Raw genomic sequence first — 17,189 nt, 5'->3', positions numbered from 1 at the left:
TGTTCGGCTCTGACGAGAACGTGCATTGTCCGGAGTTTTGCGCCCTGCAGTTTCCAAGGCGTTCTCGAGTGGGGATCAGGCCTCCTGTATGCCAATCCTCTCATACCATTCCTGCCTAGAGTTCTTAAGAAGATCAGGAACAACCGAGCCCAAGTCATCCTTGTGGCTCCTGATTGGGAATGTAGAGTCTGGTATCCCGAACTTCTGCAGATGAACATCCATACTTCGATTTGGCCTTCAGGAGGATCGTCTATCGCAGCAGCAGGGGAGGGTCTTCCACCCGAACCTGTCAACTCATTGCCTTCTTGCATGGAAATTGAGCAACAGCACTTGATAGCTTTTGACCTTCCTCCCGAAGTTTGCCTAGCAGGGCTCTGCTCTTGGCACCCTGATAGGGCATCTTTCGGCTTTGTCTGCCTTCCTCAGGTTGCCTGACCAACCCTCCTTATTTAAATCCCCCATTGTACATAGATTCCTACCTTGTACATATGGTCACACCTGCCCCTTTCATTATGTCTTAATGGGACCTTAATTTGGTTCTCACTTTTCTGGTGTGCGCTTCTTTTGAGCCCCTTTATAATTGCCCCCTACGGATGCTCACAATAAAACCAGCCTTCTTAGTGTCAATTACATCTGCCAAAAGGGTGAGTGAGCTGCAGACTTTATCGTCCAACCCTCCCTTTTTGACAATATTCCCTGACAAGTTGGTGCATTCCACTATGGCTCTTTCCTCCTGAAAGTGGTAACACCTTTCCATTTGGGCCAGTCTGTCACCTTGCCCACTTTCTAAGCTTCTCCGCATCCCTCTAAGAAGAGGAGCGACTCCACCATCTGGACCAAAAACAAGCGTTGTCATTCTACCTTGAGCACACAAGAGTTCCAGGTCGATGACCAACTCTTCGTGAGTACGTTGGAGTGCAGAAGGGTCGGGCTGTGCAGAAGATGATCATCTCATGATGGGTCGTCCTCTGCATCAAGATTTGTTACTCTCTGGAAAAGAAGCAGCCTTCTAAACGCTTAAGAGCTCATTCCACCAGAGCTAAGGCTGCTACTACTGCTTTGCAATGTGGAGTCCCAGTCTTGGACATCTGTCAGGCTTCAGTGTCTGCATCGCTGAACACATTTACCAAGCTTTACTGCCTAGAATGTCCAGTCACAAGTACGGCCATTTTGGCCGCTCAATCCTGCAGGATTTTCTAGTATAACTTGTCCGAAGTTCCTCCTCCGGTGATGGTATTGCTTGGGCATCTTTTCAAAGATAAGTAATCTGCGGCTAGATGTCTCCATCAGATGAACAAGTAACTTACCGTTGGTAACTCCTTATCTGGTTGAGACCTAATCTTGCTGCAGATTCCTTACTGACCTACCCATCCTCCCTGGACTGCGGACAGGTATCTAAGGTCCGGGGTGATATCTTTCAGGGCCCTAGTTTTCAAACACACCAATGTCAGTACAATTCATGGCTCTGAGCTTCTGGTGTGAAAAGACGTAAAAAAGTAACGGATGTCAGCTTGCTGAGGTGGCACCTATATAGGTGACTGGGACGTCACTTCCGGCACGGACAATGCGGTTGACACCACGCAGAACTGACCAATGCCACCCACCGGCACACACGGGTATTGCTTGAAGAAAAATCTCCTGGATCCAGTCTGATGCTTGGGAAATTCAAAGTTAGGGAATCTGCAGCTAGATTATGTCTCTACCAGATAAGGCGTCTATGTAGGTATGGTGAGGTTAGGGTTTCTATTAAAAAGGCATTTATTTGTTTTCCTAATACCTTTTGGTGTTCATATAGCTGGACAAAACTTTTCTATAAGGTTCACCCTCTTTGGGTTCGCCATGGGAAATTTTGTGCAGATCCATAAAACGGGAGCCAAACAAAGTGGGGGAGAAATGTTCAAACAAGAGACTTTTCCTATTCTAATTCCTGTAGGATTCTTTGCTCTATATTTAGAAAAGACAAAATTAAACCAAATATGGCCCAAAAGTAGAGTCTCACTCAAGGAAGTGCCTTTAGTTGGTTAGGTGTTAATCCATTCAGTAGTTGTCAAGAAATGACAGTTTATAATGTTTTTCTGGTCAGGCCATGAACTGAAATTGGTGTCATGGCCTCGGCTGAACCAGAATTAAAAAATAAATGTGAACCCAAAGTTGGATCTGTGGACCTTAAGCTCTCTATTTGACTGACCGAAACTTAAGGAGAAAATGTTAGGGCCACCATTACAGGATAGAATCCTGCATCATGACGGGGAAAAGGAAAGGAGGCATAGGAGACTAGTAGGGCACCCCCTACCTTCCTGGGAGATGCCTCGTTGAAAGAAATGTATGAAGGAAAAAAAGGAGATTGCTGATTTTGCTGCAGGGTTGATAGACCCTTGGACTTAGTTTGCTAACCCAGCGTAGCACTACTAAAGGGTCTGTGAACCCTGGCCAAAGGACTGTAAATCCAACAACTAGCTTCATGGGCCTGTGCTGGAACTTTCCTGAGATCTTTGAGTCTGGTTCCAGGTGCAATTGACTGGAAGACAAATCCTGTGGCAGGGTCTGTGAACCAGTTAGAAAAAGAAATATTCCCAAAAAGTTCTGCGCCTGGTCAAAGAGGGTTTATCTTATGTGGCAGATTGAGCTTTGTGCAGTCGATTTGGCCTCCGACATCGGGTCGGTTCAGCACCTGCCAATAGGCCAGGCTGTATGGGCATTGGGTGGCTGTGGTGGGTTGGGTGCAGAGCGTCCCCACTGCAGGTTGGATCAGACTGGCCAGTGACCACGTTCTGCAGCCAGACACAGTTGCACATCTCTAAAGGGCTTGTGCAGCAGGACTTGGCTGCAGGAAACTGAAGGATATGGTATATAATAACAAAATATATAAATTCACTGGAAAAACAAAGATTACAATGAAGTTATGGTGAGCTTTGAAAGAAAGCACTGTTAAAGTGCAGTAATGGTTATAAATGAAAACTGAAAGCTACTCAAGTTATGCAAGCCACAACTTGCACAACAGCAATGCAAACCATCAACTGCACACTAAATGCAATGCTTATGACCTCACAACATTTATATCAATAAATTAACAGCTTAACGCACAATGTAATAAGATAACCACACATTCTTAAACCACTAAATAATAGTACTTTCATGGTCCTCTTCTTCAGAGTGTTAAGGGTAATGTGATATGTAATCTCATTTGGAAGGTTATTTACATAATTTACAGTTGCATCTGTTGCATCAGTGGAGAGCATTGCATTTGGTGTGCGAGATATGATTTGTATGGCAAATTGCGAATTTCAGTTCTGCAGTTTTATTTCAGTTTTAACTGGTAACCATGACTGCCATTTTATTGTGTGTTTCAATTAATATATTTAGGTAGGTGTGGTCCATGAAGGAGCCAAGGTGGATGTATTTTTTTAATGGAATGTTTTGTGAAAATGTGTCGAACTGCGCCAAAGTTATTAGTGAAACAGTATAACACGCTTCATATGGAAACTCTGACCAAATTACACAGCGACTGCCACTCTGTAATATCTCTGTATGTGTATATATAGAAATATGTCATGCAGATAAAACAGTAAAAGTACTTTGAAATGAGCACAGTCAGTAAATAAATGTTGTTTTTAATCCTATGGATTGAAATACCGTGCAGAGCACTAACATCAACTCTGACTAACAGTCATTCCTACGCATTGAATTAGCAGTCTCCTGTGCTCTTCTCATTCATTTAGTATGTGTCTTTGTTACTCTTAAGGTAAATTAGATGTCATAAGTGGTAGGGCTGTTTTAAATTATGCACTGTTATATAAATCCTTTCTTTCTCTTAGTCCCAGCCACAGACATCTGAAAAACAATTAAGCTGCAGAACTCGAGGTAACTTAGATTTTGTTGTAAAAAAAACTATTTTAGATTTGAACTTGTTTCAGAACTCTCAATCAAATATGTATAGCTAATAATTTCACAGTATCAAACTTTATGCCAAGTAGTAGTGTTTTGTTTGTGTTACGAATTATAGGATATTCCAGTATTGCATTTTCTGTGTCCGCATGCCAAATTGTGTTTTTAGAGGGTCTGTGGCTCAACAGATGGTTGTCTACTGTTTTTTTCTCTTTGTGTGACTTGAGTCACAAGGACTCATTTCTTGCAGATTCATTCTTTTCACAGAACAATATATTTTTTACCATTTAATGGCTTTCCATACTGTTTGGTTGTTTGTTATGACCGAAACCTGTGTAGGATCATGTCTTATTTTTTCAGTTTTATTTAAAGTGGTATAGATTTTCTGATAGAGACTTCTAACTGTAGAGTCCTCTCCTTGGGAATATCTCCAGGAATTAGACTGGATCGGAAACCTTCATAGCAATTCCCACATGCGTCAGTAGGTGGCATTGTTTGACTTTGTGACTAATTCGTCCTGCCTCCGGTATGGTGCTGGAGTCTCCATATTTGTGCACCCTCCGCACACGGAAATCAGTTCCTTTCTTTCTGCGCCTCCTGATGGATCCGGAGCCTTCAAATACTACCATAACTGAGTGATTTTTTTCACAAAAAATAAAACCTATAGTGTGCAGCATGTCACCTCCTAAAACAAGAGGGTTCAGACTGTGTTGTGCCTGTAAAAGACAGATGTCGGTTACTGACACCCATGACGACTATCTCTGGTGCTTCGGCACCAAACATGACTCAAAGTTGTGCGACGACTTTGGCAAAATGAATAGGAACTTCTTTGGCAAAATGAATAGGAAGGCCATTTGGGATCAAGGGGCCATGCTTGCTGTTGCCGAACTCAGGAAATCAATGAAGCAGTCTTGGTCGAAGTTGTGGACGTGCTCTGGCTTCTGAGGTTGCTCCTGTGACTGGTCTTTGTTGAGGTCACGGGGCTCAGGTAATTTTAAGAAATACATTAAAAACAAAACCTAGCACTGGTCTCTTTCAGACCGTCACTCACTCCAGGCACCTCGAAACCACGAAGTAGATCGCTGCACCCGGAACAGGCACTTCCTGTTAGACTTGTCATCGTTAGGGTAGTCTTCCCCCACATTTTTGCCCTTTGCTGCCCACTTTTTTCTGTATCTTTGTGTTTGCTTTAGCACTCTGAGCACTTTACCACTAACCAGTGCTAAAGAGCATGTGCTTCTGCCCTGCACATGGTGAAATTGATGTATACCTTAATGGCATATTAAGCTTACCTGTAAGTCCATTGTAAAGTGGTACCCCATGTACCCAGGGCCTGTACACTAAATTCTACTAGTGAGGCTGCAGCACTGGTTATGCCACCCACACAAGTAGCTTTTCAAACCTGTTTCAGGCCTGCCATTGCAGGGCTTGTGCACATAGTTTACCACCACTTGGACTCTGCATTTAAATCCCCTGACCAAGTCTTAAAACTGCCCTTTTATTACACATAAGTCACTACTCCTAAGGCAGGCCCTAAGTAACCCTAAGGACAGGGTGCTTGTAACTAAAAGGCAGGACGTGTACTTTAAAGATTTACATGTCCTAGCAGTGACAAACCGCTAAATTTGTTTTTCACTCCTGTGAGGCCCATTCCTTCCATTTGCCAGCTTTGGGTAGTCCATAAAATGCCTTTTAAGCTGTAATTCCTGATTGGAAAGGAGTAGGTACTTCATGTTTAATATCTTCGTAATGGTGATGATAAATCCTCCTTAGTGATAAAGTTGGATTTCTCATTACCATTTTGGAAATGCCACTTTTAGAAAGTGGACATTTCTTTGCTCTTAACTTTGCTCTGAGTGCCTGCAGCCTGCCTCCAATACACATCAACGCTGGGTGACAGCTACAATTTGTGCGTACTTTCTAGACCGCTACAACACAGGAAGGGCTGGGTGTGACAGGGGATACATCTGCATATATCTGTATACTGATAGTCTTCCTGGGCAAGGAGAGGAAGAGGTGGTTCACACTTACAACTGAATAGATTGTGTCCTGCCCTCACACAAAAGGCTGATTTACCCCCTACTGGTAGTCTAGGACTCGGCTGAAGGGGATCCTTGTGTACTTCAGAGGGCTCTTTTGAAGTCACCCCCTACATCAAAGGCACTTTAGAGTATAAGTGTTAGGCTTCTGGCTCTATAAAATAAGGACACTACTGGACCTGGATGAAACTCTGCTGGACTAAAGGCTGCTGTGCTGAATGATTGCCACTCTGCTGTGCCTGACTGTTTTAAGGACCTGCTGCCTTGCTTTGTTCAGGGGCGCTGCTGCCTGCTGACCTCTGTCCTGCTGAAGGACCAAGGATTAAGCCCCAGAATGACTCCAAGGGCTTACTGACTTGCCCCCTGTTCTCCGAGAGGTCTCAGGTACATCAAAGACCTTGCCATTCCACGATCTGCATTTTTGAAACTGCAGCGCTGCTCATTTGTCACTGATTCAGCATGCTGTAATTTTCGCAGTAAGTCCTTGTGGTTGCTATTCTGCTACATAGTCCATTCTGTGCTCCCTATTGACTTGTGCCCCAAAGCCGTACTCTACACTCTTGTGGCAGCGGGATGTTGATAGCAAAACGACTGTCGGCACCTGAACACCGCAAGCCCTTCCCTGCTGGTTGCTGGGCTAACAAGGCTGCCAGAGAACTCAATGACCTAATCGCAGCCCCAGCCGCACTCAGCCAAGCGACTCACCAAGGCACCATTACCACCATGGATGTGCCGTATCGGAGGTCGGCGCTGTCTGAGATGCCTCCTGCTGCCTCACCGAAGGTATTTGTTGCGTGCGACCGGAGTGGTCCTTGTTACTGTGGAGCGTTCCTCTGAGCTGAAGTAACTTAATTTCCATTTTGACTCTAACTGGGCCTGAGCAGTCCCTGTGTTACTGTGCTGTGCTCCTCGCAGCTGAGAGCACATCCTTGTCTTCGGTCTACAACCGGGCCCAATCGGTCCATGTGTTACTGGGCTGCGCCCCTTGCAGCTGCTATTTGGATTACTTAAATCTTACTACAAGCAAGTCGCTCTATGGTGAGGAGCGGGACCGAATTCCCAGCAGACCATAGATATTCCAATTGAAGCACACTGGCTCAGTAGTACTACGTGTATGTTGAAAACACTCAACAATCCAATCAATAGATCAAGCTATATCACTTTAAAATGAATGACGGTAAAATCAGTGCTTTAAAATTAATGTCATTTTGGTCTTAATGTATGCAGATAAATCTCCTATTTTTCTAAACCTGTGTGGAGTCTTTTTGGTGTGCATTTGTTGAGTTACTGTGTGTGTATTTCACAAATACTTAACATATTCCCTCTTATGATAAGCCTACCTACTCTGCGGCAATCTATCAGAGTGTGAGCACAGGTTATCTTAGGTGTGTAGGTAGCATACCCTGGCTAGAGTGATGGGTTCTGCCTGGCTTAGGTACATACCCTAGCCCCATTTCGAACACTTCCTCTATTCCTGATTAACTCCAAACCACAACGAGCGGTGACGCCACAACAGCCCCATGAGCTTGCCTGGCCGTGTATAAAATATTTAGCGCCTCTGGAGTGCCTTCGGGCACCATGGATCCAAGGTGGATGCCAGTCGGATTTTCGCATGATCTGTCCCTGCTGCCGACTGTTCTATTCGACCTTGACCTGACACCAGTCCCTCTTTTCCATCTCTGGCCTTGCCTCCGGCGCTGACTCTGAGGCGCACACCATGTCCAACTCCACCCAGGCCGCCGAGACAGACGCCACCAGTCAATAGCCAAATGCTGGGTCGAAGTCACCGACACCAAATACTGATCTGATAGTTTTGTCGGGCTCAGATAGGTACACCACCCCAGACCCTGGCACTATACTAACTCAGAACCGGTCTATACACCAAATGCTGATGATTATGATCAGGGTGATAATTCTCACCATGACTAAGACATTTTTTAAGACATACAGGGCATCAATGGTCCGGACTCCTCCACAGATATTGTTTTTTTCCTCACCCAACCCGGCTTTGGCAGCAAAGGTCTGCACCCTTATTCTCATCAGTGATTAGGAGGACAGCGGAAGTCTTAAGCCTCATCTTGCCAACTAAAGAGGTCAAAACTAATGTCCTTACTGAGGTCCTCAACCCTGAACAAACATGCCAGGAACCTCTTCTGGCCTTCATTGAGGCATTGAGAGATGTGCTGGTAGGCACCTGTGCAAATCCTGGTTCTTGTTTCTTGACCCCATCGCCCTTCTCGCCCTCAATAGGCAGAGCGGCATAGGTCTTCTCCTTGGCACCCAGATTTTCTTCTTTAACATTACATCCCATAGATTTCAGTAGTACAGGCATCCACCAGCCAACTAAATCTAAATGCTTTCCCAACAACTCTCCCAAATAGAGAGTCAAAGAGAATGGAAACATTAGCAAAACATATTTTTTTGTCTGCCAACCTTACCCTGAGATCCGTGAATACATTCTGTCGCCTGGGTAGGATCCGTGAATACATTCTGTCTCCTGGGTAGGTATTCTCACGCACTGTGGGACATAGTGTCAGAAATTTTGCCAGCTGTCTTGAATGATGTCTGTGTCACATTACAGCGACTGGTCTTGGAAGGTTATGATGTGGCCTGGGCACAACTGACTGTCTACATAGGGAAGTCAGCACCAGGTGGCGCTAAGGCGCCATGCCTAGATACGCTTTACAGGTGTTTTTAATGACATTCACCAGTCCCTAATGGGCATGGCAATCAATGGTTCTTGCCTGTTTGGAGCGAAACTTACTTGGCCTTGGAACATTTTAAGGAGATCCAGGCCACAGCTCGCTCTCTAGGCTGAGCTCCGCCTGTCCACCAGTTCCCCCAGACCACTCACCCCTTTCGAGGCTTTGGATCGGGTTACCAGCAGATATGCCAATAAGGGCCACAGCAACAGCAAACCTCACAATCCTTTTGAAGTCAAGGCGAGTAAAAGACCAACCACGCTTTGCACCCCTTCCCATATACTCTTCTGCAGCCAATGTAAAACCGCTATAATTTGCCCTTGGCAGCACAAGATAGCCTGGTAGGAGGTGGAGTCACATTTCACCTCCCCAGTTGGAAGAGAATCCCGTCCGACCAATGGGTGCTCCAGATTGTGGAAAATGGCTGCTCCCTACTGTTCTTGTCTGTCGTCCCCGAACCTGCAACCTACACAGCAACACTTCCTGAAGGACCACTTGTCCATACTCTGAGAAGTTCTGTCTCTCTTGGCCAAGGGAGCACTACAGAGAATGACTGCATGAGAGATTGGGACTGTTTGCTAGTCCTATTATTTTCTGGTGTTGGAAAAGGGCCTAGGCCTCAGTGCCATTCTAAATCTTCGCCCTCTGTACTTTTTCCTTCAGAAGGGCAGGGATCCCAATGTTTCAACCTGCAGCCTAGTTCTAAGTGAGGTCGGCTCTGAGGCCTCTTGGCCACCTGTACCCTGCTTGTGGACCAAGCCAGGTGGAAAATGTGGGCTCGGCAGTGGTATCTGAAGTCTCAGTTGGCTCAGCACCAAGGCATGCAGGTGTCGAAGGAGAATACAAAAGAGGTGCAGTGGTGGCTGCTCAACCGTAGTTGTACCAGTGGTAACCTCCTTTCCCTACCCCACTCAGAACTAACGGTTGTGAGAGGTGCATTGTTACCTGGTTGGGGAGGTCGTCTGGAAGAGATGGAGAGCAAACGGACACTGGTCTCCGGGCGGAAGCTCGTTTCCACACCAACTTGCTGGTGTTACAAGCAATTCGCTTGAAACTGAAGGCGTTCCTCCCGACCGTCAAGAGAAAACAGGTGCAGGTGCTTACAGAAAATACGGCCGCCTTGTGCGATACTGCAATAAAACTGCAGTTTGGGGGTCATAGGTCCTGCACCAGGAGGCTCTACACCTCTGGAAGTAGGTGACTGCTCTGGGCATATCCCACAATGCCTGGCAGGATCTTTGAATGTCAGAGCGGCCAAACTCACCCACTGTTGCCTAGCGGATCACAGATGGCAATTGCACTTGGAAGTGACATATGGTGCCTTCTAGAAAAGGAGGGACCCTGGCTTGATCTGCTGCAACCACAGAGCATGCACACTGTCACAGTTTTTGATGTTTGAGTTGCCAAGGCGGTACTCTCTAGGAGACTCTTTCCACCAACACTGGGGTTCGGGCTCCTCTATCCTTTCTGTCACTCCCCCTCTAGAGTACTGAAAAAGATCAGGAGATACTGGGCCAAATTTTCCCAGTGGCTCAAAACAGGGCGTGGAAAGTGGTACCCAGAATGACTGGATAATGAGAGATCTGGGCCTAAATCCATTGTTGTTTTGCTCCCCAGGCCATTCCAATTTGAACCCAGCCCTATGCAAATCAGTCTTGACCCGTTGCCCAATGGGAACAGTCCAGCTCGAACTGCTCGGCCAGGTCCTCCCTGGACTGGAAAAAAGCATCCTAAGACTGGTTTTGGGGTTTCACTCCTCATCAGTCAGAATAGCTTGACTCCAGTGGCATGGAGGACACGCAACCCAAGTCTGGGCATACCCGTCCCACTCAGTGTGACTAATGCAAAAAGAACAATTGATGGACAGCATGCAGAATAATGTCGTACATTCACCCCAGTACAGAGATCAGGGTCTAAATACATCGTTTAATAAAAAAAATTGGTGGGGAGAATCTTAAGCAGCAGATCCAGGTCCTGCACCTTAGCCAGCACAACTTACACCTCAATGTGTGGAGATTGAGCTGCAACAATGGATGGCTTTTGATCTTCCTCACAAAGTAGTTTGTGTCATTTTGGCTGCCAGACGTCCATCTACCAAAATTGTATATGCAGGACAAGTTGTTGTCTGGTGCTCTTCCTCAAATATACAACTCCTGAACATGCTATTTTCAGATGTTCTCTTCTACGTTTTGTCATTGGTCCAGCAATGCCTTGCTATGGCTGCAGTTAAAGGTTGTCTCTTGGCCTTTTTACGTTTACCTGACTAGCCGTCCCTCTTCAAGTCACCTTTTGTGATGCGTTTCTAAAGGGGCTGGTCCATAAGTTTCTGGCAATTCCATTTCTCATTCTGCTGTGGGACCTTAACCTGGTACACAACTACTTGATGGGGTCTCCTTTTGAGCCCATGCATAGTTGTCCTCTACATCCGTTAACCATCAAGACAGTTTTCCTTATTGCCATAACATCGGCTAGGCGAGTGACCGACCTGCTGGCATCGTCTGTATTTCCACCGTGCACTCGATTCTTCCATAGACAAACTGGTCACTAGACAAAATGGTCCTCCAGACAAAAGTAGCATTCCTGCCCAAAGTGGTTATGCCCTTTCACATAGGGCAATTTCTCACCTTGATGGCTCCCTATACACTGCCTTGTCCCTCCAAGGAGGTAGAATAGCTCCTCCGTCTTGACCTGAAAACAGCCTGTAGCTTTTACATTGAATGCTTATGGGAATACCGTCGGGATGATCAACCTTTCGTCAGTTTCTCTGGAGCGAAGAAAGGAAAAGCAGTGCAGAAGAGATTTATCTCCCGATGGATTGTGCTAAGCAGTAAGATCTGCTATGGACTAGCCATAAAACATCTACCTGAAGGTTTGCATGCTTATTCTACCAGAGAAAAAGATGCTACCACTGCACTGGCGCATGGTGTGCCAGTATTGAACTTTGCCAGAATGGTGTGCCAGTATTGAACTTTGCCAGACTGCTAGGTGGCATGCCCTACTATTCCTAAGCATTATTTCCTGAACAGCCATTTTGCCCAGTCGGTCCCACAAGATTTCCTGGTCTAAGCCATTCCACAGACCTAACACCTGGTGAAGTGTATTGCTTTGAGATCTATTCACGAGGTGAGGAATGTGCAGTTATAAATGTTTTTTCTGTTAGAGACTCTGTCTAACTGAAGATTCCTCCCTGACCCATCCCCCTCCCCATTATGTAAAATGGATCTGTAACTGTCCATTAATAGGGTTTCATATATTAAAAATATCTACTATTTGTCATGTGTTGGTTTCTGAGGACTCCACGTCTGTTGGTACGGACAGAGTTCAAAAAGAAACTGACGTAGAGGCCAACACCATATTCAGGAAGTCATGGATCTGCTGTGGAGTAGCATAATGCCACCTACCGACATGTGAGTGAATTGCCTCAATAGTTTCTGGATCCAGTCTGAGGCCTGGGGATATTCACATGGTGAAGAATCTGCAATTAGAATCTCTACCAGAAAAGGCATTCCATAGGGTAAGAAACTTGTTCTTCATGAAGTGTCTGTTCTGTAATGAAACTTACACATACATTGGCAGATTCATCTGTTTTAGTGTACACTGTACACATTTTTTTTTTTTTTTTTTTTTTTTTAAAGACCTTTATTGAATATGCATGGGCATGTAAACACATTCAGATGCCTACAACCCTGTGGGCCGGCTGTTCCAGATTCGTAGTTTAGTCCACCTTAGTCATAGTTACACAGCCATTAGGCCGGCAACCCTGGGGTCCGGCGGCGTATCCTAGTTGCATTGTCATTATTACATTCTGTGTTATAGGTATTAAAGTACAGGTCTTTCATTTTATCTTTTATGCTTTATAAACAGAACTTATAACTGAGTTCAAGATAAACCATCACATTTGTCTGCTGGGTATCATTCCTATATCTATGCACTGACTGAATTTCACGTGTGCCCATGTACAGCTGGAGTCATGCCTGCGTTGCTGTGTATCTCTATGTGGTCTTCCCAGATCTTGTATCCTATCCCCCCCTTCCCTATTCCCCATCCTCCTCTTCATCTAAGTCTAAACCATCTTCTTCTGGTAAAGGGTTGCACAACTCCCCTCTGTAAACGTTCCAAGCTGAACAACAAAAACCTGAAATTTGAAAATGAGGGTCTCAGGGGAAATTTAGAATCTTTATAGACCTACTTGTACCTTGTCCCCCAACTGAACAATATACAACTACACGAGAGGTAACAAGGGTCTTGTCAAATTCTTCGGGCTTGGTACCAGATTGTGGTGCTCAAAAAACCGAGATGCTAAATAGTCATCAAGCAATAAGAGACACATAGGAGAGGTGAGAGAGTGAACTGCAGATGATGGTCTACAGGGAAAGTGGAAAGAAACCCATCAGCCCACCAGTTGGCAGAACTTCATCATCTGGGTCATGTCACAATTGCCGCTTCATTCAACCTCAATATGTGTAGTAGAGGTCTACTGAAACCGGAATGTGAAAAAGGTTTGTCAACCAGACAAAAGAGTGTTATAAAGGGCTGAAAAACAGGGTTTGGTTGCAGTGCTCAAAATGTGAAAACAAACTTTAATGTGAATTAAAAATGCCTGTAATGATGTCTACAGAATTTTTTTTATTATGGACGACCATCAAGACGGCATGTTTAAAAGCAGAGTGGATATAGTATGAAAAAATTACTATACATCAAGAATATTAATTGGTCGACATGTTTCAGCCCATCAGGGCTTTCATCAGGACCTATAGTACACACTACCGCAACACTTACCACTGTTAGTGATAAAGCATATAGAGACCTACCAGTGGTGTAGTCTGTTATTTCGAAGCCTCTCCCAACACTGTAGGGAGGACAAGCCTCACCTCACCTGGCACTCGCTCAGGAAAAGGGAGGCCACGCACTCTCCGTCGTTGCCTCGGTCAAAGAACTTGTCCTCCCTACAGTGTTGGGAGAGGCTTCGAAATAACAGACTACACCACTGGTAGGTCTCTATATGCTTTATCACTAACAGTGGTAAGTGTTGCAGTAGTGTGTACTATAGGTCCTGATGAAAGCCCTGATGGGCTGAAACATGTCGACCAATTAATATTCTTGATGTATAGTAATTTTTTCATACTATATCCACTCTGCTTTTAAACATGCCGTCTTGATGGTCGTCCATAATAAAAAAAATTCTGTAGACATCATTACAGGCATTTTTAATTCACATTAAAGTTTGTTTTCACATTTTGAGCACTGCAACCAAACCCTGTTTTTCAGCCCTTTATAACACTCTTTTGTCTGGTTGACAAACCTTTTTCACATTCCGGTTTCAGTAGACCTCTACTACACATATTGAGGTTGAATGAAGCGGCAATTGTGACATGACCCAGATGATGAAGTTCTGCCAACTGGTGGGCTGATGGGTTTCTTTCCACTTTCCCTGTAGACCATCATCTGCAGTTCACTCTCTCACCTCTCCTATGTGTCTCTTATTGCTTGATGACTATTTAGCATCTCGGTTTTTTGAGCACCACAATCTGGTACCAAGCCCGAAGAATTTGACAAGACCCTTGTTACCTCTCGTGTAGTTGTATAACGTTCCAAGCTGACCACACTTTATTCCACTTACGGGGGCAAGCCCTAAGTGTATACACTGCCCGTTCTGTGAACATTAGCAAGTCCATGTTCTTACTCCATCGCGAGACCGTGGGTAGGTCGGATGCGCCCCATTTTTGAGCGATGTCCCTTTTGGCCACCATGATGGCTAGCGCGGCCCATTTGTGGCCATGTCTAGACAGGTCGGTCGGCTCCCAGATATTCAATAAACATTTACGCGGTTCAGGTATCAGGGAGATTTGGAGCGCTTGTGAGATAGTGCGCATTACCCTCCGCCAATATTCCACTATGAGTGGGCATTCCCACAGAGTATGGAAAAGTGTGCCCTCCTCTCCACAGCCATGTAAGCAAAATGGGTGTGGTGCTCTGTGGATCTTATGGAGCATATGTCTGGTGTAGTATATGCGGTGCAGGATTTTGAGCCCAGTCTTAATTTCGCTGAGATGCCCACCTCCTTCGGGGATGCCAATGCCTCATTCCACTCCGAATCGTCAATGTCTCCGATGTCCCCACCCACTTCTCTCTCAGTGCCAGTGTCGGGTCTGTTAAATTATTAAGCAGTTTTTTATATGTGAGGGAGGTCGCGCCCTGCTGCATATAGTCAGTGAGCAGCCTATCCTCTAGTGGTGAGGACTCCGGGACATCAGTGCCCGCCGGTATCGCCTGCAGTAGCGCGTGTCGTATTTGAACCTATACGTTTCTGTCTGACCTAGACCATATTGTCGCTGGAGCTGTGTAAACGGAATCACGGTGCCTCTCTCCCACAGATCTCCCACTGTAGAGATGCCAATGCTATCCCACTGCGCAAACCCTTTACTGTGTCTCAGGCTCCCTAGTGCTTTGGTGTCCCATAGTGGGGTAAGTTTAGTGATCTTTCCCTTCCATCCTAACTTTGCCTGTGCCGCATGCCATATCGTGACCGTGTGTCGTGTTGGCCCTTTCAGCTGTGCCACTTGGTGTCTGTTGACAACATGCAGTCAGTACCTAGCTGCGCCCAATCAGCTCTGTAAGCCGGGTCATCTCTTGGTGCATGTATCCACTGGTTCACAATTTTAAGTTGCGCCGCCCAGTAGTAGAGCTGCAGGTTCGGTAAGGCAATGCCCCCCTCATACCAACTTCTATTTAGCTCAGTATAAGCAATGCGAGGTGGATGATTGCTCCACATCAAGTTGGAAATTATCGCAGCAGCCTGCTGGAAATATCGTGGTGCGATCGGGTATGGTGTGTTTTCCAGGGCGTACAGGAATCTTGGGAGTGCCATCATTTTGTATAGGGCCGCGCGTCCAAGTAGGGTCAATGGCAGGTTCGCCCAGTGCTCAACGTCGCTACGGAGTCGGTCTAGAGGAGGTTTCAGATTTTTGTCGAAGAAGTCTGATGCATTATCGGTGATATGTATGCCAAGATATCGAAAGGACTCCCGACGTCAGCTGAAGTGGACAGTCCGCTGCGAGCAATGGCTGTGGAGCAATGGCTGTGCTCCCTTCACGATGTAGATAACTGACTTTGACCAGTTGATCATGTATCCTGATGTTCTTCCATGCGTGTCGCATAGTCAGGAGCGCCGGAATGCCCCGCTCTGATTCCATTAAATAGATCAGCATGTCATCCGCGTAGAGCGAAACCCTGTCTTCCCATCCCTCCCTCCACCTGATCCCTCTCAGCAACGGTGTCGTTCTGATCCCTATTGCCAACGGTTCCAGGACCAAGGCAAAAAGGAGTGGCGACAAGGGGTCGAGTACCCCGTGCCAATGGAAAGGTGTGTGAGATGTGACCATTGGCAGTGACCTGTGCCACCTGTGTACAGGAGTCTGATCCAGGAAATATATTTTGGGCCAAAGCCCATACGGTGTAGTACCGCAAATAAATATTCCCACTCCACCATGTCGAAGGCCATCTTGGCATCTAGGGACAGAATCACTGCCGCCTCTGTTAAGGAGGGGGCTCGCGCCAGCACCCCGTGTACCCGCCTGAGATTAAGGGCTGTACTTCTGTGGGGCATAAAGCCTGATTGATCCGGGTGTATTAAGTGTTGGAGGTGTGTCAGTAGTCTATTAGCCAATAGCTACGCTAAACTCTTCTCCTCCGCATTAAGGAGGGATATCGGGCGATAGGATGTGCATTCCGCTGGCGGTTTATCGGGTTTTGGGCTGGCCACAATCGTTGCAGTGCGCTGATCTATTGGGGGCCTCGCTGACGCCAGGCTCTCCACATACATTGCCAACAGCTGTTTGCCAAGTGTATCCGACATGAGTTTATACCACTCTATGGGGGGGTCCCATTGGGGCCCAGAGCTTTCCCTGAATGGACCATGTTAATCGCCTGCTGTATCTCCTCTACCGTCAAGTCCGCCTCCAGCTCTTGGACTGCCTTCGGTGTCAGTGTTGGAACTTCCACGTCACGTAGGGCGACTTCTGCTGCCTGCAACGTGTTTTCTGTGTCAGGGGAGTAGACTGCCTGGAAATGGTCCGCTAGGGTATGTACTATGTCCTCAGGGTGCGACTGTAGCTGTCCCTCGAGTGTATAGAGTTGTTGTATCCCTCTATTGCCTCCCCCCCCCGCTTGTCAAGCCACGCCAACATTTTCCCCGCCTTGTCCCCAATGTCATATACTCTGTGAGCTGTATTAGAAATGTTGTCGCTAACTTGCGTCTTGAGGTGATCGTGGTATTGCTGCTGGCGCAGTTTCAGTGTGTGCGTAGCGTCCGCTGTGGGATCGACCATATGTGCCTTGTGTGCCTCATGAAGTGCCAGTTCTAGTTCTGAAAGTTCCCGCCGGCATTCTCGTTTGCAATGGATGTGATTGCACACCCCCTCAGTACTGTCTTGTAGGCCTCCCACAGGATTGAGGGAGAGTCCACCGAGGCCTCATTTTCGGCAAAATACTGTGTGGTCGCTGTCTTGAGGTCTCTTTTGATCTTGGGGATCAATAGAAAATTGGGGTATATGGGGAATATCCT

General features: G+C 46.3%; 1 protein-coding gene across 1 annotated transcript in view; it reads left to right on the top strand.

Moving 5' to 3' along the window:
- USP30 (ubiquitin specific peptidase 30) overlaps positions 1 to 17,189 on the top strand; it is a 394,500-nt gene that overhangs the window by 62,807 nt on the left and 314,504 nt on the right. The window contains exon 6 of the mRNA XM_078667396.1: positions 3,816 to 3,861. Within this exon, the coding sequence (XP_078523522.1) occupies positions 3,816 to 3,861 (46 nt within the window). The remainder of the gene's footprint in view (positions 1 to 3,815; positions 3,862 to 17,189) is intronic.

The sequence above is a fragment of the Lissotriton helveticus genome, chromosome 11 (assembly GCF_964261635.1).
Source record: "Lissotriton helveticus chromosome 11, aLisHel1.1, whole genome shotgun sequence".
In the NCBI taxonomy this organism is placed as follows: Eukaryota; Metazoa; Chordata; class Amphibia; order Caudata; family Salamandridae; genus Lissotriton; species Lissotriton helveticus.
This window is presented reverse-complemented; position numbering and strand designations above follow the sequence as displayed.